The sequence below is a fragment of the Rattus rattus genome, chromosome 4 (assembly GCF_011064425.1).
Source record: "Rattus rattus isolate New Zealand chromosome 4, Rrattus_CSIRO_v1, whole genome shotgun sequence".
In the NCBI taxonomy this organism is placed as follows: Eukaryota; Metazoa; Chordata; class Mammalia; order Rodentia; family Muridae; genus Rattus; species Rattus rattus.
The window spans coordinates 128178246-128202854 of NC_046157.1; the positions used below are offsets into that span (position 1 = coordinate 128178246).

Genomic DNA, 24609 nt, shown 5'->3' on the forward strand with positions numbered 1-24609 from the left:
GAAGTTGGGCAATGAAGAAAGAGCTCCCCTCTTTACAAGCTTGACTGGCTTTCTAAGATGATCTGCTACTGAGCTCTACTTAATAGTTCATGGAGAGTCAGCATGCTGGAAGTCTCTCTCTCTAAAGGCTGTCATCTACGTGACTGTCAAACTTCACAAATCTCCCTACTTAAGATGCAGAATATAGAATATATTCTGTCTATATATAATTCATATATATATGATATGTTATTGAATAGAGGTCATTTGCGCCTTGAATACTCAGGACTGTACAGTACCATTCCCTGCACATTCAGCATTCTAGTGAAGAAAGTGAAGCCAGAGGGAGTTAGTTGGACAGTAGTGTGCATATGGAAAAAATCACCTGCAGGAACTTTAGTCTTGCGAGGAAGTCATTCACATAGCTGCCGAGTGGCTTCAGGCTGGGGTAGGATTTACCCATCCACATCCCTGGAATTTTGACATTCAGGATGCTGCTGACCACTTCCTCCAGCTCTGTAGACATCACAACGAGTCCCTGAAACACAACAGAAAACATGACAGACAGTGAACTTGGCCATGGAGGCTGATCTTGTAAAGCTTTCTTCACATTGTCTTTGTGAACAAAAGGAAGGTTTGTTTGAATTTGTGAAGAAGGCATAGAGCTTTTCAAACCTTCCTTAGAAAAATAGTAATGGTTTCTCTAGCCAAATTTTAGTGGAAAAATCTTTTTTTTTTTTTTTTTAAGATTTATATGAGTACACTGTAGCTGTCTTCAGACACACCAGAAGAGGGCATCGGATTCCATTACAGATGGTTGTGAGCCACCATGTCGTTGCTGGGATTTGAACTCAGGACCTCTGGAAGAGCAGTCGGTGCTCTTAACCACTGAGCCATTTCTCCAGCACCCATGGAAAAATCTTAACCAATACACAGCTATTCCATAGCTACTGGATCACAGTCTACTTTTCATTCAATTTACCTGCCCATTAAAGGCAAGTTAGTATAGGTCCTTAGCCTAGATTCTTTTTTTTTTTTAATCAGGATCAAGTGAAGTTTTTATTGTAATACATTATGTGTCAAACACCACCATACTATTTGAAGTCCTATTTCTTTTTTTTAATCTTTATTGAGTATTTCTTATTTCTTATTTACATTTCGATTGTTATTCCCCTTTCCGGTTTCCGGGCCAACATCCCCCTAACTCCTCTCCCTCCCCTTCTATATGGGCTTTCCCTCCCCATCCTACCCCCATTACCACCCTACCCCCAAACTGAGAACAGGACCCCCGTTGAAGAAATCAGAGAAAGGACTGGAAGAGCTTGAAGGGGCCCGAGACCCCATATGAACAACAATGCCAACCAACCAGAGCTTCCAGGGACTAAGCCACTACCCAAAGACTATACATGGACTGACCCTGGACTCTGACCTCATAGGTAGCAATGAATAGCCTAGTAAGAGCACCAGTGGAAGGGGAAGCCCCAAGTCACAGTGACAGATATAAAACTAGAAAGTCAAAGCAGTCTGAAATTCAACCTGGGTCCAGTTACCCTTGTTATGTTTTCCATAACCCCCATGTGTGGATGCTGAAGCCCTGAGGCTTTTCAAATCCTTGCCTTAGAAAATTTAGCAAAAAGTAACTTGAAAGAATCAGTCCATTTTTTGTTACCAATAAAGTTTAATTTTTAAGTTAATGTTTATTTACTTTTTGATCTTGCATTTGGGCCACATTTTATTTGTCATTTCTGCTTAAAAAAAAAGTAGAACTAACTTGAAGATTTTAGAGTAAATTCTCTGGATTAAATGAACATATTTTATTTGCCTTTTTGATGACACCCTCCCCCGCACTCCAGTGAAACAGCAGAGATTCAGGACTCTGCCTGTTTTAAGGCATAAGTCTAGAAAGTCCAAACAGAAACAGAGAAAGGAGTCATGACCACAGAGTGTGGGAGCTCAAAGGCACCCCTAATTGCCAATGCAGCGCTGGGGTTTTTCAGTACTTTAATCGCAGTACTAAGGTTTGCACATGCTAAGCAAGTGCTATGCTGCTCTACACACCCTCTGCCTCTCGATGCTTCTACAAGTCAGGGAAGATGGCTGTGCTAAAAGAAAAGAAAGTTAAAACCTAGTTTACAAAGCAAATTCTTAGGTGTCTTCCTCAAAGCAGCATACCCTCAGCCTAGAATGTAACCTGGGAATCCCAACAAATAAACAACAACAACAACAACAACAAAACAAAACCAAAAACAAATGCCAACACATCCCAAACGAGGACAGCTTGTGGAGCTGAGGTCAGTTCTCATACTGGAACCAAACATTAAATGAATGCTGGCTTGGAAGCACAGACCCCTAGGCCTCTTTTCTTTTCAGGTCCCCCAATATTTGAAGCTAATTTTGATCTTAGGTAAGAAGCAGAAAGAGCTAAGTCAGGAGAAACACCTGATGCTGATGCTGTTTTTTGCCCAACAATCCAGCTAAGAGCACGCCGCAGTGAGGACCATGGCCAACTGTCATCGGGGCCATTACACTATCCTCTGCTCATGTCCTAGTCCCAGAGAGAGCAGACAACTAGACACTGTGTATAAACACGGTACAGGAGGCTTCCAACAGTGGTCTTCAGCACAGCATTCAGTTCTTAAACACAAAGAGGCCTACAGATAGGCATTCCTTGTGTCATTTTGGTAACCTCTCCTGTTAACTCACTGGGATAGACTATTCCTGCTACACACCTCAGACCTACTGTGCTCTCCTGCCCACCTATTCATCACAAGTAAAGATTTCCTTACCTAAATTTTTAAAATATTTCAGATTTGGGAATTTTTGTATGTATCTAATAAGATATTGGGGTAAGGCTCAAATCTAAGCAAAATATTATTTATATTCAATATAGGCCTTATATAATAGCTAGAGGTATTTTCACATAACGTTTTCAGTGTTCCTACATTTGGACTGTTAGGGCTAATATGTAATTTTCCATGTGTAGGGCCACTTCTGCAGATGGGAGTTTGGAACACTTTAGATCAGATATGCTCAACCTATAAGAACAGTAACTTAGAGTCTTGTTCTTTCCCCATTTTCTTGGTCATTTCTGTTGAATTTTTAAGATAATGACTGCGGCTTTCAGCATTTCTATTAGATGTTTATTGTATATTTCACTAAATTCATGTAGTTTTTCTTTTCAGAGATAGATATATGTGTTCTGTTGTTGGTTCATTATGATTTAATGGAAATTATGCTTCATTTTTCCATATTTGTTTTTAATGCATAATTTCTCCCTTCTCTCTCCTCCCTCCAAACCCTCCTATGTATCCCTCTTCACTCTTTCAAATTCATGGCCTCTTTTTACATTGTATATGGTTACAAGTATATACTCATATTTATATACATATATATTCCTAAAAACAACATGTCTGTATGATGTTACTTGTGCATATGTTTTCAGGATGACCATTTGGTATTGGATAACCAATTGGTGGGCTCTTTACATTTAAATTTTCACTGATTTTTTTCTCTAGGTAGTACATTGCTGTTGAACTTATATGGAAATTGCACATTAGTTTTTGGTTATTCATTTCTAGGTTAATTACACTATAATCACAGACTGCACTGTGATAATGCCTTTCTCTTATAGACTTGTGCTGCTGCTACATGGTGAATGCTTCCAGAGCCTCCATATGAACTTGGATAATGAATGGCACCTTCATCAGACTCGGGGTTCAGAACACCACTGGGCCATTTTATAAATGTGTTGTTCAGTCCTTCCGTGCCCCACTCTTCCCCTCCCTGCTGCCTACGTTTTATATTTCTTTTTTCTGGCATTGAACATATAAGACATTCTCTTCCTTGTTTAAGAGCTAAATAATTTACTTATTTTTAATCTATCTCAATTAAATGATTTAAAATCAAACCTAAGCAAAGTAGTATGATTTTCCTGGAGTATACTGCTAACCGAATTCCATAAATTCTGTCAAAAAATTCCTTTCATTTAATACTCAACCTATGAAAATACTGCAATATAACATCTCATTTAAAAAATAGGGACTGGATTCTTAAAAGAGAGTTACTAAACGTCACTAAAGTGAGAGAACGCTGAGAACTGTTGCTGAAAAGAGACTCCTGAACACAGGTGGAAACTTGGCCCTGCTGTGGCCTGGACCTGAAGGTCACACTGTGGGGACCACTGACAGTGCTGGGACTTTGCCTGCTCGTTCTTTACAATGGTAAATTAAAACTATCACAAGTGGAATAATTACACTATACTTGGTAAAATCATGTCTTTGTTGTTAGGAAGTGTATCATGAGTTGTTAAGAGAAAAGTGATACCATGTAAACAAGTTAATTTCAAATAATTCATTAAATGTTTGCATGTATGCGTCTATGAAAGAGGAAAGGAGAGAGCCAACGTAAGGAGAAGGGTGGGAAAGAGAGAATGTGTCAACTTCAGGTAGATATAGCCTTGCTCAGTTGATGCCCATTTCTAAAATACCAAGTTGAGTGACAGCATACCCAGCTGTTCAGCGTTATTTACTAGTATATCCTGGCACCATACACCAGCGGCTCTGTCTGTCTTCCTCATTCCGTGGACATCTCCCTGTGCGTATTGTAACAACTATCGGATAATACTTAATTTACATTTTTGCTATTAAATAATGTAGCATTTGACTCTCCTGTGCTGTGCCCTCGCATGCAGGGCATATATCAGGATGAAGGATATTTCATTGTTAACTGATATTGCCAAGTTGTGCCTCAAAGGGGTTTACTAGTTTATGCTTTCAGAGATGTAAAAATTCTGATGACTGACATTCTATTACCGGTGAGCATGAATATTGTTCGCAGACTATGCATCGTTTGCTGGTGGACCTTAAGCAAAATACAGACCTCTTCTATGTGTTTTAGATGGCTTTATTTTTTTAACTACTTCAATTTTTTTTGAAAAAAAATTATATGTGCGTGTGTTTCTGCATGTGTAGCCTCCAATGAGGAGCTATCAGTAGAGGCCGGAGGAGAGTATAGGATCCTTTAGAGTTGGAGTCCCAGGCAGCTGTGCACTGCCTGCCATTAGTACTGGGAACCAACCTCAGGTCCTCTGCAAGAGCAAGTGCTTTTGACCATTGAACTGTTTCTCTGGGCTCTAGTTTTCAATTTTTTGTAATTTTAAAAATAAGATATTAAACCATTTATCTACAATTTCTTTTAAGTTCTTAAATAGAACATTTTTTAAATTATTGAAAAGAATATGCTCCACATGTACCTTTGTTATAGTATTTATGTTATACTTATATGTGTAAGAAATAGGTATCTGTCCTATTGTACAAATAATGACTTATAGGTTGGGAATTACCCTTTTCCTGATAACAATCTTAAAAAAACACAAGTATAGTATCAACTTTGATGTAGAACTTTACACAATTAAATTGGTTGGAATATTTTGCCAAGACAAAGAGGTAAGACAGGAGTGTAAAATGTGGCTACATTGCTACGTTAGCCACAGAGGCCATTGCAAGTTGGCATTTTCAATTTTGGGCTATTTTGCCACATTAAGGAAATATTTAGAGAATGATTAGAGACACCTCCAAGAAAGGAAACTGTAGCACACCTCACAGCAGTTGGGAGAGGCAGTGAACAGGGGAAGTTGATTCCAAAATATCCTATGCTCATCAGTGCTACAAAAATATCTGAGGTAATTTGTGAATTCTATTTCTGACTACAATCAACATATTACAGACTGGAAGTTATACCCATCCTGACGTCCCTCTTGGACTTCATGCATGCAATGAATAGCAATCTCTCCATTGACTCTAGGAAACACTTCAAAAGTAACCTGACTATATTTCTTAACTTTCTCCTTCAAACATCCCCTTTCCTGGGCCTTCTACTCGCTCAGGCTAAACACTTGGGAGTTGTCCCTGGCTCCTCTCTTGCTTACTCCTTACCTAAGTTCTCTATCATCCTGCTTCCTTACAATCCTCCCTGGCAGCAGTAGGAGTGAGTTTCAAAATATGTGAAATATCACTGGTGCCTGAAAACTCCTAATGCCTTTGTATTTTGAAATAAAATTCAAGATTCTAGTCATGGCTGAGAAGGCCATTATGTACCTGGTCATGCAGACAGACAGACAGACAGACAGACAGGCACGCACGCACACACACACGCACACACACATACACACGTGCACACACACACATGCACACACACACATACACAGGCACATGAGCACACATTTGTGAGTATATACACACAAACACATACACAAACAAATGCAAATAAAATACATCTTTGACGATTTTGTATGTTTCTGTTTAATGTTTTGCTCATCTAATTGCTAACATGTGAGCTCGTTCCCCTTAAGGCACAATGTCGCCTCAGCATGCACCTTTCCCAGTAAACGGTGCTGTCTCGCATACCACTGTACCTATACATCTCTTTATCAGCTGTCATCCCCAGAATTCTACAACTAATAAAGTCCCTAACCAAGTTCAGGGACTTGTTTTCTATACTGCGGATCAAGAATAGTCCTTGCCGGTACCTGAAACTATTTGCTAAATTGATGAAAGTGCGAGCTTTAACGTAGCGAATCTTTTGCTTGGTTCACCTTACCTTGATCGCTTTTTGAATATTAATGCATGATTCCCTTATGGTTATCAGCAGCTTATTGAAACGGCCCATCTCTTGGACAAGGACGGTGTTCATGCTCTGAGTGTAGGTTGTTGGGTATCTCCTCATGGCAGATTCAATATCGAAGTTGTGTGGAAGTTTACCCAGGATGTCTCCAGCAACCTCATTTACTACCTCATCCGATGACTTTGCTCCAGAACCTGATGAGCGAGACTGAAGAGTTCAAACGATTACGAACATCCTTGTAAAGGTCAAAGGACAGCTGAGAGGGGAAAACTGATGGGTACATCTAAGAACCAACCTATCTGTTGTACTGATAATTCTTCACACACAAGATTTATCAAAGGGATCGTAAGAGCCACAGGGAATGGAGTTTTCAGAGGTGACTGTGGAGCAGGGGGAGGAAGAGCGTGTGATGTACCCAGAGAAGCAGGACCTTAGGGAACATTTGTACATCCCACTGCCTGGTGCCCTCAACTGAGCAGCTGGGCAATGACAAACGCCAACGCCCACAAGGAGGGAATGTGAGCGTGTCCCAAGAAAGCTTGTCACAAATCTATTTGCCAATAATCTATGTATACCGGTTGCCAAAAATGGAGGTGCAGCTTTCTCCTTGAGCCTGTAGGGCAAAGAAAATAAGCTCATTCCCTCAAGGCGGCTCGGGCTTAGGGAGGGAAGGTGAGCATTCGTGATTCCCCTCAGAACCTGGGAAGGAGCATCTGATGTAATTTCTGTTTCATGTTTATAGTGACATCTCATAAATGAATCTCTATTTCCTGGAATGACTTTTTAAAAAGTCTGAGAACAAATATACTCCTGGGGTGAGGAGGTTGCTGGGGGAGAATAAGCACTATTGGAATACAGTTGACTAGCTCACATTTTTCCAGTCCAAGGAAACTGACTTCAGTCTCCTTCCTATTTTACATTTCTTGGTCTCTTTATGGTTAATATTAAACATTCTATTCTATGAACACTATCATTCTAACTTAGATTTCTACCTACCTGTTACATACCACTAGAGGAGTTTATAAAATCTGACAATAAAGTGATTAAACGCTAGAAAGTTTTAAATGCCTGCTAGTAAAGAAGAATGATTCCCATCAAATAATTATTTCTTACAGTACTTAGTTTATAATTAATATTTAAAACAAATAATACAAGAAAAAATACTGAATATTGGACCCCGATTAGATGAAATATCTTTCTTTTTACTGCATTTACAGAATAATTTGCATAAATGCTTTAGAAATCATTCTATTTTCTATTTCCCACTAAAACACAGGAAACAGAAAACCTAAAAAAGAATCTCTCTCTCTCTCTCTCTCTCTCTCTCTCTCTCTCACACACACACACACACACACACACACACACACACACACACACACACACACTCACTCCTCACACACGAGGTGAGGCCTATAACTAACCAAAATGTAAGAAAACGACTTCATGTCAGACATCCTCTTACCTCACCTGCGACACGCAGTTGGGGTTGAAGGTTTGGAAAGTGGTGCTCCTCTGTTCGTTCGTGGTTGCTTAGCTGGCTTCTCACTCCTGATACCTTTCCTGCACAGTCCCCACACTTCCTTCCCTTTTCTACCTATACTGACTGGCAATGGAAACTGTGGCCTCAAAGATGCTAAACCAGTGGGTCTCATCCTGTGGGTTGTGACCCCTTTGTTGAAGGTTGTCCAACAACCCTTCCACAGGGGTCACCTAAGACCATCGGAAAACACAGATATTCACATCACAATCCATAACAGTAGCAAAATTACGGTTGTGAGTTAACAGGGAAGATAATTTTATGGTTGAGGATACTGTATCAAGTGAGGAACTCTATTAAATGGTCTCAGAACTCAGAAGGTTGGGAAAGCACTGCTCCCGACAAACACCACACCTCTAAGCTCCAGCTCAACGCCATGCCCGCCCGCCCCCTTTCATTATTTAGTTGAAACAAAGAAGCAGCTGGGGAAAGGGCTTGGCAGCCGAGTACCTGTTGCTCTTGCCGAGGACTCTAGTCCGTTCTCAGCCCCAGCTTAGAAGGTTCACCGCTGCCTGTAATTCCAACTCCAGGACACCGGACTTCATCTTATGACCTCACCACATACAGGCACCACATACACAGGCACAGACACACACTTAGCAATGCATAGTCAAAAGGCAGGGTGCATGGCTCACTGATCTACCCACACAGGCCTTGAACTTGAGATCCTTCTGGTTTGGCCTCTCAAATGCTGCCATTACAAGTTGAGTTGCCTTACCCGGTTCAATTGTCTTTGTTTTATTGAGTAAAGATGAGTGGGCTCTATTTTAAAAGAGACCTTGCAGAATTTAGCCTTTTCAGAGAGCCTACAGCACATTGATTTTATAATTTCCCTTTTTTTTAAAAAATTACTTTTATTTTTTTTACAGTCCAGTTGTTTCCTGCCTCCTGGTCCACCCTCTAACAGTTCCTCATCCCATTTCTCCTCCTCTCACTTGTCCCCAAGAGGATGTCCTCCCCTAACCCCTACCAGGCCTCCCCACTCCCTGGGGCCTCTCGAGGGTTAGGCAAGTCTTCTCCTGCTGAGGCCAGACCAGGCAGTCGTCTGCTGTGTATGTGTCAGGAGCCTCAGACCAGCCAGTGTATGCTGCCTGGTTGGTGGCTCAGTGTCTGAGAGATCTTATGGGTCCAGCTTAGTTGAGATTGATCTTTCTGTGGGGTCACCCTCCTCCTCAGCTTCTTTCAGCCTTTCCCTAATTCAACTGAAGGGTCCCCGACTTCAGTTCAATGGTTGGGTGTATAATTTTCCTCCTTAAGATAAGGTGTGATCATTGAGCATAAGCAAAAGATCACTGATAAAAATTATCCTCTTGACTCTGTTATCTGCCTCTTCTGTTTTAATCTGAGACGTGCATTGGCTAAGGACATTTAGTACAAAAGTCTTGTCACCATTACTCAGTTCATGGAGCTCTGCGGTTCTGGTCTCTGCCTCTGAGTTGTAACTCAAGAGACACTGCCTACCCATTATGAGAGTCACCCTTGCCAATCTGAGCCCAAGGATTATGAAATATTTAATCACATACTGAGGAGATACCCCCGTGTATTCAGACTTATTGGTTTGATTCTGAGTCATTTTCGGTTGGAAGGAGCCCACTGTTTTATGGGTTCTGCAACGTGATACACAGTGGCAAGTTTGAATAAAGCCAAAGACACTGAAATAACCCTGCTGTCACACTATCACACAGGACAAGTAGCTGAAGCCCCCGGGGCTGACTTACTCATGTTTGTCCACGTACCCTTGTGTGTAATCTGGCAATAACAGGTTTTCATGTGATCAGTGTGTACAGTGAACATTAAAATAGTTTTAGTGGGCATTATAAATGTACACATTTATAACACACCCCATATCCTCCTAACTCTTGGCCTTTCCAGCTACAGAATCTGGAAGAGGAAAGAGTGCAGGACAGCAGCTCAGAACACAGGTTCTGGAGCCAATCTGGTGAGGGTCACATGGCTTGGCTTTGAAACTGGGCTCCCCAACTTTGGTCAAACTTAATCCTCTTGCACCTCAGTTTCCTATCTATAGAACAGGATTTTTTTTTTAAAGGTCCCAGGTTCCCTGGGTTGCTTTATTAAAGCAAAGACAGGTCTCTAAGTAGGGCTATCAGGGTCCTAGCACTGTAGGAACATGAACCATCACTGTTTCATTTTGAGGGGCCATAAAATACACCTGCATCTTCCTGACTGAACAGTCGGACATCCTCGGTTTATTTAACCTGCATGGAAACTCCTAGCATCTAGATTAATTTGCTTCCAAAAAATTACAAGAGAAAAAAAAAAACTAAAAAACAACAAAATAAAACAAAAACCTGAGGTTACCCTCTAAACAGAGAGGGTTCCTCTCACTGAACTCAGAATTAACAACTGTTTAACTCACCGACTGCTGCCCACATTTAAGATTTTACTCTTCTGCCCCCCTGGGCACATAAGTTCCATCAGCAGGGCATTTTGTGCCTTCTGGTGCCTTCTACCCATAAACTATTTAAATGCATTTTATAATACGGCTATCATATACTCAAATGTTATGAAATCTAGTAAAAATAAAAGTGAAAAGGGAGCTTTTTATGCAAACCAAGGAAAATGTCCTTGGAAAGTAAATAAAGATGAATCATAAAATAAGCAACTGCTGTTAAATCAGTGGGAGACTAGAAAATAAAACAGGTAAAATCTGCACAGATCTGGCTCCCAGGCTGCTTCTCGGGTATCTTTAAAATGATGGTTTCCAACTAAGAGAAACAAAAGAAAGATAACATGCTGTTTGGGGGGCAAGACTTAGGCATGAAAGCAAAACAAAATGGAATCCCAAGAAGCAAGAGACTCAAAAAGAGACCTTTGCTCCAAAACAAGACCGATGGAAAGAAAATGGCTGATGCCCACATTCTCTGTGCTGAGTCTTAATTAAGGGATGATGTGGATTTTTTTTCTTTGACTTTGAGAGCTTCTTCACTCTGGCAGTGTTGTCGGCGCCTCTGCTGGACGGTGGGGCAGACACATCTGTGGTGGCTCAGCTCAGGAGCCACGCAAGCCTCACACAGTACATACCTGGGTGAGGAGAATGTTATCGAACAGCAGCTGCGTCTCGGACTGGTCCTTAGTGATGTCGGCATTGGCGTTCATCCCAAAGATTTCTGGGTCTGGGATCAGTGGAAGAGTCTTTGTGTATTCAATGTAGCTTTTGTGCTGCAAAGATGAGCGGAAGAAGTCAGGAGGTTAGACTCAATCACGAGGTAGAGCTTGGCTTGGACACAATGGCTTTCAGTCCTCAGTCATGGAGTGGACGGGTCTGGGCGACTCAAGACTGCACGCTTTCTCTTTCTTTCAGCTCAGGACAAGGGTTAAACAAATATGGGCAAATTTAGAGAGGAAAGTTAGATGTCTAATTGTTATAATATTTTTAACAAGGAAAGAGGTGTCTAGGAATTAGGCAATATGAAGGAATATGACAATGAAGATAGAAATTGGTCATACATATATAGGCAAAACACTCATACACATAAAAATAAATAAATCTTAAAAGAAAGATCAACTTATTCTTAAAAAGTCATGCTTTCACTAATTCTCATAAAATCACACATAAACATCCATGAACACATGGCATGGAAGTTTGACCACTAATAGTTCTATGATGTAGATCACGTCACATACATGTCCCTTCACTTTTTTTTAACTCCCAAAAACTCATCATTATTGGTCTTATTACCCCAGCATCAGCCTTAGTGTATGATGGGTTTGCATAACGCTCATGCATGTAACCTCAGGTTCATCCTTCATACATGTTATTTGACTCTGGGAATCAAATGGGAAATGACTGGAGTACACTGGAAAGCCTTTGAAAGCTACCATGTGCAGTTATTCTGAAGGCAGTGCGTGGGGCTGGAAGGAAAAGCAAGAGAGAGCAGGGCCCGTGCCACAGTGATTCTCTGCCTTCTGCTCTGACAGCCTTTGTCAGGCCCTTCAACCTTAGTGCATTGGCTTCCTTGTTTGTAAAGAGTGATACAATGTTAATGAGACCCTTCAGTGAGACCATTACTTAGGACTACCTAAAAGTAACCACGATATAAATGTTAATTGTTAAATGTTAACATTTTATGAGCCCCATCATGTGCATATTCATTTTAATTGTGACAAGATATTTTATGCAAACACCAAGCTCACAATGATAACACCTCAAGTCACCAAGAAAACTCTCTCACATCACAGTGAATAGGAAACCCTAACTTTGTACATTGGGTATGGTCGGTTCCTCTACAGCTTAGAAAGCATGGGCCGAGATGAACAATAAAATTAAAAAGTTTTGTAGGAAATCAGCATTAAAAGCTAGTTGTCAGTTCCCAGGAGTGTCATGTTTTTCTGCTCTTGGGTTTCTTAAAGGGGACATACTTACATCACCAGAAGGAGGGACAAAATAGATGCCACTTGAGTCAAATTTGTATTCTGGGTTTTCGACTAATTCTGTGCAGAAGAATTTGTTGAGAATGCTGCGCAGTGTACGCCGGTCCCAGTCGTCCGTCACCCGGCCTCCGTAATTACATTCCCCAGTCATGTAGCGGAGAGCATCATACGGAAGTTCCTAAAATGGAGACCCGCCGTCACCAGCCAGTTAGGAGAGACCAGTAGCACAGGGCAAGGGGAAGTGTCTGAGCTTCGCTACCACCGTTAAGCTAAACATCTTCCTCGAAGTTTGCAATAACATGACCTTCTTTTACATACTTTCCCACTAATTATTGCTGCTGTCCCCGTGATCTTTCTTGTGTTTTATTTCATTTTCATTCAGTCAATGATCAGACCAAAACTCCTGTATTCTGCTGACTCGTTTAATGATCAACCATGTGATTTGAGTTAATAATATTTTTAAACTAAGATTGAGGGTCTTAGTTGTGCATATGTCATTAACATTTGTTCTAACCTAAGTCGAGACTTGGCCTTCTCTCTTTTCTGTTTAATAGCTAAATCATCTGACTCCTTTCTCTTCCAGAGGTATTGTACCATTGCCATGTTTCCTACTGAGGTTCAATTCTTAGTGTTGCCTGCCTGGCTTCCTAGATTACTTTTCTGTGGCTGCAATTCAGTAACTAAAATCACAAGAGTAGAAGCACAACATCAAACCAATGCTGGGAGCATCTGTCGGGAGGATGCTACAGGCTCTCTGGCTTTTGGGGACTCCAGGTGTTTGTGCCCCATGACAGTGTAAATTTCACCACACTTCCTACTTAACAGAGCTATCTTTGTGTGTGTGTGTGTGTGTGTGTGTGTGTGTGTGTGTGTGTGTGTGTGTATGTGTGTGTGTGTGTGTGTGTGTGTGTGTGTGTGTGTGTGTGTGTGTGTGTGTGTGTGTGAGTGTGTGTGTGTGTGTGTGTGTGTATGTGTGTGTGTATGTGTGTGTGTGTGTGTATGTGTGTGTGTGTGTGTGTGTGTGTGTGTGTGTGTGTGTGTGTGTGTATGTGTGTGTGTGTGTGTGTGTGTGTGTGTATGTGTGTGTGTGTGTGTATGTGTATATGTGTGTGTATGTGTGTGTGTATATGTGTGTGTGTGTGTGTGTGTGTGTGTGTATGTGTGTGTGTGTATGTGTGTGTGTGTGTGTGTGTGTGTGTGTGTGTGTGTGTGTGTATGTGTGTGTATGTGTGTGTGTGTGTGTGTGTGTGTGTGTGTGTGTGTGTGTGTGTGTGTTTCTTGACCTGCAGATCAGGAAGTAGCTCTCAGATACTGCTCTAGCGCTATGCTCACCACCATGACGACAAGGAGCAAAGCCTCTGAAACTGTGAACAAGCCTGCAATTAAATGTTTTCTTATATAGGAATTGCCTTCCTTGTGGTGCCTTTCTACAGCAGTGGAACGGTGACGAAGTGAACATCCCTTTTGTGGTGACCAAGCACCTCTGGATGCCTACTTTACTGAGAGTGTTTTTATCACTGATGAATATGGGATTTTTGTCAATTTTTTTCTGTAATTACTGATAGGATCTTGTGTTTTAAATTCCCCTTAGCATGTTGATACAGAGGATTTAATTTTTTAAGTGATTAAACCAAACTTGCATACTTAAACATATTTTAATTAACTCCTCACTATAGACTATATTTTAAGGTAAAATATATTCTCCAGATATTCAAATTGCTAACTACCAATATTCCTCACTGGTTCTGTATAATTATCTTAGCTCATATGCCTCCCGCTCTGGCATTTATTTTGTCTTAATTATCAGTGCCTTTCCTTCTTTCTGGAGGTCTGACTGGAAGAAAACACTGTATCACACTTGTGGTTCATTTGAATGTTTCTGCCACTTGGATGCTTGGTCTTCATTAGTAACTTGTTTGCTTTTATGGACATAAAGTTCAATCCTCCCCATTTGCAAGACTAAGTTAAAAGTTTGAATTTTTTAATATTTCAGTGATAGATTTCATCAAAGATATCCAGCTAAATTTGAATAAGTTTCTACTAAAATTTAAACAACTTGCTGTTGAGGGCGGGAAGAGGGTAGAGCTCCCTACTCTCACAGGCACTTAAAACAGTTTACAGAACAGTTTTTCAAAGTTTCAATTGTTTACACCCAGTTGGCAAGGAGTAAAGAGGACATCCCATTAGGCTTAATGTTTGCTGCTCCTGAGAGAGTGGGAAGGCAAGACAGAGAAAGAGGGAGAGTAAGGGAGAGTCCAGTGGAATGGAGGGGAGGGGAAAGGCTAGTGGGGAAAGAAGGGAGAAGAGGTTCTCAAAAAATGAATTCATGCTTCAGGAAACTGATCATCCTCTTGCCCCACCCCACTTCCAAACTCAGCTAATTTATACTCTTTTTATAATCAATATAACATCATTACTTCTTAAATCTCTACAGGTGACTATGTGTTAAAGTAAATGATAAAATACAGGCTCCTTAAAGACAAACTGACATCCTAACTAGCTCCTAAAGCAGTTACAATTTCCTGTTATAATAATGTACTATTTAGTAGGCTATTGGGAACTGCCTTGCAATTTATTTCATAAGAACAGAATTAATCAGAAGTCCCTGCTCACTGCACCAACACTTACAACATGATAAAGAGTAAAAGGTAAGGTTCTCGCTGCGATGTTTATGGTACCTCATACTGGTTCAGGAACATGTGGAGTTGCTGCACACTGATTCTTAGATCTGTCTCATTGAATTCATAAGGAATATTCCACCCCAGGGGTCCGAATTTTCGTCTCTCTTGTACCAAAGCATGAAAGAAACAGAGGCCATAAAGCAATTTCTTGAATTCCTCCTGTAATGAGAAGAAGTTGTCCCATGACATTATTTTTCTGTGAACATTACATCAGACTTGCAATGTTTTTAAATTAGTATAGTTACATTCCTTTGCTTATAAGTAATATGAGGCTCTTTTCATCCCCCAAACACTAAAATGCAAGTGTTTTTCTACAGGTGTTTCAGGCAGAAATCTTCCCATTCACACTCAAGTCCAATTGGACCACATGGCTGTGTATACTAAGTTTCCAGAAAACAGAGCAAGTCCATCTAATTTAAATTTTACAGGACTTTTTTTGGGGGGGCAGTGCTCTAACCGAAGCAACACAACACACGAGAATTATGAACTCTATTTACAGTCCCAGACTATTGTGGGGAAACTTCAAAGGAGATGAGTTGACCTAAATTGGCAGTTCCAAAACTTCAAGAATACAGCATGCTAACAGCAGGGTTTGAGGTATGACTGTAGAATGATTTCCTCAGACATCGAAACTGCTATGCTAGGAGTCAGCTTGCTCCCCTTCTCCCTGGTGAAGGGCTTGGGGAGGCAGTCATCCTCACTAAGAAGAGATCAATGGGCCACCAGACTTGACACAACAGCTGGAAACTGTGGGAAAATGCAAAACTCAGCCATGAAAAAGAATCAGTCCACTGACAGAAGGTAGAAGATCAGAGGGAAACACCAGTACACAGTTCAGCCGTGGGCCAACCTAGTGGGAATCCCAAGGAGTAAGGGATGCTGGTAAAGACAATGTGTACCATGTATTGAGGAAGCCTCACGGTTAGAGCCAGTCTGAAGGGCAGACTGGAGATCCCGAAACAGACTAGATCAGAAGTGAGGTGGGTAGGGCATGAGGAGGAGTATCACCTCAAACCCATGCCCAGATCAAAAAATTCCAGCTAAGATCAGGAGTATCTGCCCCTTCTTGTTTCAAAGCTGCTGTGAAGTGAACGGTACCAGCAGCTGTTAACTGTCAGATGTCGTAAAAAGGATGGCGCTCATTCTCGTCCCCTGATCGCATGCCTCCAGCCAGTCAGGAACACTGGGTGAGAGCTTCGAGAATCCAAAGTCTATATTTTAATAACAATGAAGTAGTAATTAACATTTTATGTCATACCTCCCAATTTCTGACTCAAGCTTTCCTTGCAACTGAAAGTAACTATAAGATACTTTATTATTTAGCAAAACCCAGAAACATCACAGAAAGGACTTAATTTTATCCTTCAGTGTAAGGTCCCTTCTCAGAATAAACTTGAAAGTGAAAATAGAAAACAAGGAAATATAAAATCAACCAAAAAAGAGATGAGAAAGAATAAAACAGGACTGACAAGAGAGGTAGCATAAACTTAAGACACTGAATTAGCATTACTCTGAATTATTTTGTGTATATTGAATCATTAAGTCAATAGTTAATTGTTGGAAGCCAGATGTCTCAATGTAAAAGAAAAGACAAATGTGAAATGAGGAAAGACATGGATGTGGCAGATGCAGTGAAATTGAAAACTCTGGCATGCGGTCATCGTGCCTAGAGGGCATGCATATATACATTTGTATGTTTGCATGCCTAGATATTTTATGTTTTGTTGTTTTTGTTTTTGTATAGAGTCTCTCCATTTAGCCTTGGCTATCCTGGAACTCAGTATATAGACTAGGCTGGCCTCAAACTCACAAAGGTCTGCCTGCCTCTGCCTACACAGCACTGGAATTAAAGGTGTACACTGTGGGCTGATGTCTATATGCAGTGAGGGCAGGCACACGATAAGGCAAGGCCTGTGATTGGGCAGTGAAAAAGAAAGGCAGGCTGTGAATCGTGGAGATGGAACAGAGAATACCAGGGGGAGAAGGAGGAAGATGGAGGAAGAGAAGGACAACCCAGATCCATGTGGCTTTAAATAGTCACAGGTAGCTATGAATATCACAGAAGGGATGGATTATTACAGGACAATTTGTTTTTGTCTTATCTAGCTGGGCAGTTCATATCTGAGTTTATTGTTATGGACATTTTGTGGGGTGAGAATTTACTGATATAAATTTGATTGATAAATTACAAGCCTCAAGAGTTTTGATTTTAATGGGTTACTGGGAATTGTGAACAGTGAGATGGTCGGTCATTACACGGGGTGGCATGGCAGTGGCCCGCCATAATGACTTAACGAGATGGGTGGTCACTGTTGGGGTTAGCCATAGAGGCAGTGAGACTGCTGGGCCCAAGAGGATAGCAGGTGGTACTGTGGGATGGTAACTCCTTTTTTATTATTTCTCACTACAGTACACCACTATTCCTGGCTATGTGTCTATATTTAAGTACCAAGGAAGTCATCTAATATCCATTGAATTCTTCAGTACCATTAACCACTCAAAAAAAGCAGAGCTCTTTGGAAAAATGTCTGGCTGGCTCTGTGACAGAATCATGAAGGTTCCAAGACGAGCCTGGAATATCTTACAATTAGAAAGTGAAAGCTGCTAAACAGCATAGACTTCCTAAAGCTGAAATACATACAGAAACCAGTTTAATGGAGCTCCATTGACTAAACTGGAATAATATGAGTATAAAGTTTTTGACCAATGAATTGCAAATCATTGGAGGTGGGGGGATCAGTAAACCCTATGTCCATACCAACATTGGAAGAAGCCACTGCTTAGAGGAGTAAGTGCCAAGCATTGAACATTCCGAGTGCTGCAGCTGAGGGATAACCACTTAAGGACCAACCCAGTGAGTGAGAATGCTCAGTGGATACTAAATATGGATGGAAGGTGGGACATCCCCCCCCACATGAAAGAGAAAAACCAATTATTAAACAGTGGAGAAAATAATCAATGCCTTTTTAGATGATCAAAATTAGTTTCATCCACTGAGGCACAGCATCACCTACTTAATAATTTGGCTAAGAATAAAAAATAACTGAATCTAATCATTAGAAAATGCCACACAGATGCTGAGTGAGGAAAATTCTATGCTAAAACAATATCATGAAGTGCATTCTTTAAAATGACAGTGTTGTAAGGCAAGGAGGGCCGAGGAAATGCTTCCGGTTAAAGAAAGCAGACTCCTGGAAGCAAGCTGGAGGCAGGACAGTTGCCAAGCATGCGCAGGCTTGGGTTTGATCTCCAGCACCACAGGGATGAAGCATAAACAGCATGAAGAAAGTAAAACAGACATAAGAAAGAAGTGTGACCCTGGACCTTACACCCATTCTCTTACAGACAACGAAATGAGGCTATTAGCTGACAACACTGAACCACATGAGAGATTGACGTGACAGTTACATTTACAAAGGGTAATAACGATACTAAGGTAAGACAATGTCCCTATTCCTAAAACATACATAAATGTATCTGACATGGGACCTGCAGGCCTCATGCACCACAAAACACCTATGAACGTGACCCAACATAAAAGTTTAAATATTCTGAGAGTTTTGGATAACTTTAGTACATGGGTTGCAAGTATGAACTTTGTAGGTATCAACATTGTGTCTCTATATCAAAGGGTTAGGAATTTCCAAAAGTATTTAAGGATAAGGGGTCATGATATATCTAGGTTGCCTTCAACTGATGTTTTACACACACACACACACACACACACACACACACACACACACACAGAGAGAGAGAGAGAGAGAGAGAGAGAGAGAGAGATATGGGGGGAGAGAAAAGAGAGTGGACAGACAGACACACAGACACAGAGACACAGAGAGACTAATGAATATATACACAGATATTAATGTATTTGAGTACACAGAGGGGAAACACAAAAGAATAAACCAAGTGGAGTAAAATTAATAGCAAGTAAATGTGAAGGACATAGGTTGTCCCTTATACTCTTTTAGTATTTTCAATTTTCCTGTAAATACTAACATCATTTTCAAATAAAAGTTAAAATGTAAAGTTGTAAAGTGCTGTAGAATTTAATGAGATTATATTTTGGGTGGGAGCTGTTTCATAAATGCCTCTACCTCTAAAATGTGATTACTCTGGGAGAGACCCTTTAATTGAAAAGAAAGAGAAGGTAAGTTACACTTGCCAAGGGGGCTCTGTTCAGTCTATCATACGGAGAGATGCCCCCACTAACTCTGGCAGTTATCAGCTTTACCAAGCCTCATCAATACAAAAGGCAGCCATACACAGGTTCAGGAGGCTCAGGACAAGGTGAACTCAGCCTTGAATGTATATGTGTAGATGTCTTTCTTTTTTCTTTTGTGTGTGCATGAGTGTGTGTATGTGCAAATTTTTGCTTAATGAAAATACATTAGTGTTTCTCCTGTTGTGCACTTAGGTAATGTTCAGACTTCTATGTGTCTGAACAACTATGAGCTTTCGAATGGCAAAACTCATCAGGGTTCATAACCCTTCATATAAAAGAGCCCTTCCATTTTTAATTACAGCAAAACATCATGAAACAATTTTGGGTCACAGACATTCAGACAGAATTCTAATCATGAAAACAGTGGGTGTTTTCCCTGCTTGCCTGGTGGCTCCGGAAAAGACCCTTATGAGTCCCATCAATTGAGGAGGAAAACCATTTTGGCTCTCATTATGGTTATGTGGAGGAAATGTTTTTATGTTTTAATTTAGAGCGATGGTTCCAGATAGCAAAGGGCTCAGCTCATATCCTGGAACAAGTTCTCCAGCCTTGCAGATCTGCGCTGGGAATGGCTTACAGCTGACTCTCTCAACAGAAGCCTACATTATTAATGATACTCCATAGTCTCTCAGCTGAGCAGGACTGGGGCTGGCAGTAAAATTAAAATAAAATATTAATAAAATTGACTTCAGCACAGTCAATAATCAGTAATCAAAACCAACTGTGCTGCAGAGCAGGGGGCCTATTTAATTTGTAGTTTTACTCTGTGCACACATCCCTGATCACTAGGGGCCACTTGAATTGCTCTACAGGGCTGGGGTGACAGGACTCAGCCATCACTAACAGGCTTCTTGCAGCTGCCAAAGAATTCAGGGTCAGAGATCGGGTCCATGAGGTATGATCGGATGATATTAGCCCGCAGTCCTTTTGGTGCCTCGTTGGTCATTTTCACTCCGTTCTGCAGGACCGACACAGGGAAATTTGGAGATGGGTAACTCGTCAGCCAGATTCGGAAATCAGGGTGTGTTGATTCTGGGCTTAACTCCTGCGAGTAAATAAATCACAAACAAGCATGAGTAAGACTCAAGAGTCATCTCAACGACTGTAAGGAACAGTCTGGAAGGGGGAAGAAACATCTATAAAACAGAGATGGAATTGTTGCAATTTAAGCAAAAGCTCAGCATTCGTTTCTGAGTCACCATGCTTCACTGAAAAGGCCCAGATTGTTGTCACTCAACTGATAAAATTAATTCACATGACTTTACAGCTTACAGAAGTGCTAAGTAGTTCAGAGTGGGCTCAAAGACTAAAGCCTTCCTAATGTGTTCATGCCTGAACTGATGTTTCTGAAATATTTAAAAAATAATTCTTTACCCACAGCTAGATTAAGACTAACCTCCTCTTCTTGCTGCAGCCAGATTTGGGAGTTTGGGAGTTATGTGACCACTGAAGACAAATCAATATTACTCCGAACTAGAATCATTTGTTTGAGAGAGAAGGATGTTTTAAAGGGTAAGAGCTAGTGTATCCTGAAGCCTCAATATTTATCACTATTACCTCTATAGTGAATGCTAGAGGTCACAGAGCCCTCCATTAGCACTGTGATGTTAAGGCCTAGGAATAGCTGCTGAGGCCTGTTCCTCTGCGTCATGGACATTCTGAAATACAATATTAGCATTCCTCTGTGTGAAAGGTATCTGCTGTAGCCTGTCTGTGTATCTGCCTCTATTTCTTTTAGGCAAAGTTTTTAATATGAATCCATGTTTATTGTGATCCAACTACAACCTTAACCTGAAGCCTGCCAAATGACAGAAGAAAAACAAGGCATTTGGGTGGTATGTATACAGAATGAGACTGGGAGAGGTACACACTAATATGTTTATATCTGCATTTTTACCTCACAAACTTTCTCAAGAGTTGGCATCCAAGAGGTGGCAAGGTGGCAGTTTTGAAGAACAACCCATGTTCCATCCTTGACAGCTTTCTCTAACATCTTCATAGCGATTGGCCCTTGGCCTTGGCCCAGAGATAGAGAGCTAAGTTTTGAGCCCCCATATCCCTGTGTACAAGAACAACAAAGATGTCGTGTTAGCATCATACTTTGGTCCAAACAGATATAACCTAAACACGGGTCAATCAATACTTTGGTGAAATGGTGTAGAAATGATCATGGTGATAAGAGGAAAATTCTGAAGGATCTTTGGCTGTTGACATAAAATATAGAAAATAAAAAAATATTAAGACTTTTTAATAAATGTGCAGATCAAAGGACACAGCTGTCATTAGCAACCCCTAAAACACAGAAGGAAACCCCAAAAGCTAAGAAGAAAAACATGAATTGGAAGATGAACTTGCCCGGCCACCTTGAGCAAGTGTGTCAGTTACTTTAGATACTCCTAAAATTAGAAGAACAAAAGCATTAACCACTGACTTCCAGTCAACAACTTCCTTCAGAAATGCTGTGTGGATGTTTCCCCAGCTCGGCTGTGGCTTTTGGATCTCCTTATTTTAGGGGTAGTTGTCCCCGGACTTCCTGGAAGAGGCCCCAGTGACAGAGGCAGTGGAAGAATGAGTCTTGGTCCCCCTCCAACTGCTTATTGCATATAATCACCGTCTTGGGGTTTTACTGCTGTGAACAGACACCATGACCAAGGCAGCTCTTATAAGGACATTAAATTGGGCCTGGCTTATAGGTTCAAAGGTTCAGTCCATTATCATCAAGGTGGGAGCATGGCAGCATCCAGGCAGGCATGGTGCAGGCGGAGCTGAGAGTTCTGTATCTTCATCTGAGGCTGCTAGAAGACGACTGGCCTCCAGACACCTGGGATGAGGATCTTAAGCCCATGCCCACAGTGATACAACTCCTCCAACTAGGCCACGCCTACTCCAACAAGGTCACACCTCCAAATAGTGTCACTCCTTGGGCCAAGCATATTTAAACTATCACAGTCACTAAGACTGTGAGGAAGAAAAACACTTTGGGGAAAAAAAAGTAGAGGTAGAAGCTGGAGACAGTGCAGAAGCACAACAGACATAGCCCCAGAGAATGACAAGACTGCCTAACACCAAAGAGACACACAGAAGAAGCAGAGCTCAAAAGGATGTCGAAGCAATGTTGATTTTCAGAGGTAAGCCCCATGAATGACAGACACTTGGAGCTACCCCCCTCCACTCTAGATCTGCCGCCACATTTCTCATCTCATTTCCAATATCCCTGTCCCAAACAGTGGCCCGCTTCCATTTTGCAGTACTCCACAGTCTAACTGGGATGGCCTTACAAATGAATGGTCATGCTACTTAAAGCATCTCTGTCTGTAATCATGGCATCCGTATCTTCTGAAATAACAGAGTACAATATCAGACAGTCATAACACTCATACAGAATCCAGGCTATTCAGGCGTAAAGAGACTCAATAGAGACCACTTTAATTTTAAAGTCATGTGACTTTCAGGAAGCTATCCTCTCTTTGCTTTAGTATTGCTCACTATGAAATCAAGATGCAACCATTTACTTTAAAGTCTTCTGTATAATTACAAAGAAAAATTTACCACCAAAGTTCACTGTAGGTCATGACCTCAATCCACTAAAGTTCATTATAGGTCAAGAACTCGATGCAAATGTTCCTGACGGTTTTAGAAACTGCCAGAAGCTGTTCAGATCATACCAAAATGAGGAACATCAACTCAGAACCATCCAAAAACCTGCTCACTACTTCTAGACAGTATAGCATAAGAACACTTCAGCAAATTAATTTCAATATGTTTTAAAATCTCTAACAAGTGTAGACAATTGAACTTACTCCACTGGCAATGAGGCTCTAATACATAGCTGCTCTGAAGGTCAAAGATGGCTGGCCCCCTTTAGAGACTAGGGAGAGAGGAGCAACTAGAAGGCTCACCCTGGAGTTACTGCCTGAATTTAAATCAACCAAGTCCATGTACTTGCATAAACGCTATGTTTGTTGGGAGAGGCAAATGTTCCTCAACCCCCAATTTTAGTACAGGTTGGTCTCAAACCCATGATCCCCATGCCTCTTCCTCCTTTAGCAAATCCTAATGGCACATGTCACCACAACCAAAGACACCGGATTTTACTTTCACAAGTATTTTAGGAGCTACTTTTAATGTAAGTACTGCCATTGAGTATCATTTTCTTGGGACTCTGTCATATTTCAGAATTCCCAAGCCTTTCCTGTGGCTGAGTGACAATTTTTAGCTTTCTCTCATCCTTTAAGACATTGGTTAGAGCAAAAAATAATTATTATAAAGGAATCTAACAGTGTCAGATAACGCTGTGCTGTGAAGTACCTGGTCATCAGCGAATTTCAGAAGAGCATTCATGGGATCCGCTCCAGGGGAGAGCACAAAGATCAAAGGTGCACAACAGTTACTGTCCCCAAATGCCTTGGCCAGGTCAAAGGGGGGCGGCTCAATGAAAGAGCGCCCCAACTTCTTGATTATGAATTCCTGCAGCATTGGAATAACCTAAGAGAGACAAGAATATATTTGAAAGAATAGTTAAAATAATTAAAGCGTCCAGGCGTTTTAAAACAAAACAATCAGTGAGTATGCCAGCATATGCATGTGATCTCAGCACTGCAGAGTCTAAGGACGGAAGTTTACCAGTTCACGCCCAGGCTGGGCTATATCGCAAGACCCTGTTCTCAATATAAAATGAACTGGACTCTCCCTATATAGATTAGGTGCTAACAGTGGAAGTTCTAGGGTGTTATTCTGCCCATAAATGCCTTTCAGAAAAACAATTATAGATGATTCAAATAATAACTGATGACTTTTAGGAGACACCAAATTCAAAGACCATTTCTTCCACTCCCATGATTCCTTTGTCTGTAGTTCTTTGTGGAGGATTGAGACCTTTTGGTTTTAAAACACGGATTATGTTCCCATCAAGGTTTTAAGGAAGCAGTGCTCTGTAAACACATACACACACACACACACACACACACACACACACACACACACACACACACACAAGCTATTTACTAAGAAACAACCCAATCTGTATTGACAGATTTTCTGACAGGAGAATGTTCTTGATACGTGTTGGAAAAAGTAAAACTCTATCACTTGGGGTCTCTGCAGGAGTGGATATGTGCTGATAGTAAGGCCACAGTCAGCTCATCTGATCCACCCCCTATTTTCCAGTGAAGAGC

At 41.0% G+C, this 24609-nt stretch overlaps 1 protein-coding gene across 1 annotated transcript in view; it reads right to left on the minus strand.

Moving 5' to 3' along the window:
* The window catches only part of Dnah7 (dynein axonemal heavy chain 7), a 275064-nt gene that overhangs the window by 17270 nt on the left and 233185 nt on the right, over positions 1-24609 (minus strand). The window contains exons 54-61 of the mRNA XM_032901100.1: positions 23744-23920; positions 21333-21494; positions 20280-20480; positions 15208-15369; positions 12522-12707; positions 11180-11317; positions 6577-6807; positions 365-517 (exon numbers count right to left, since the gene is read on the minus strand). Coding sequence (XP_032756991.1) covers positions 365-517; positions 6577-6807; positions 11180-11317; positions 12522-12707; positions 15208-15369; positions 20280-20480; positions 21333-21494; positions 23744-23920 — 1410 coding nt within the window. The remainder of the gene's footprint in view (positions 1-364; positions 518-6576; positions 6808-11179; positions 11318-12521; positions 12708-15207; positions 15370-20279; positions 20481-21332; positions 21495-23743; positions 23921-24609) is intronic.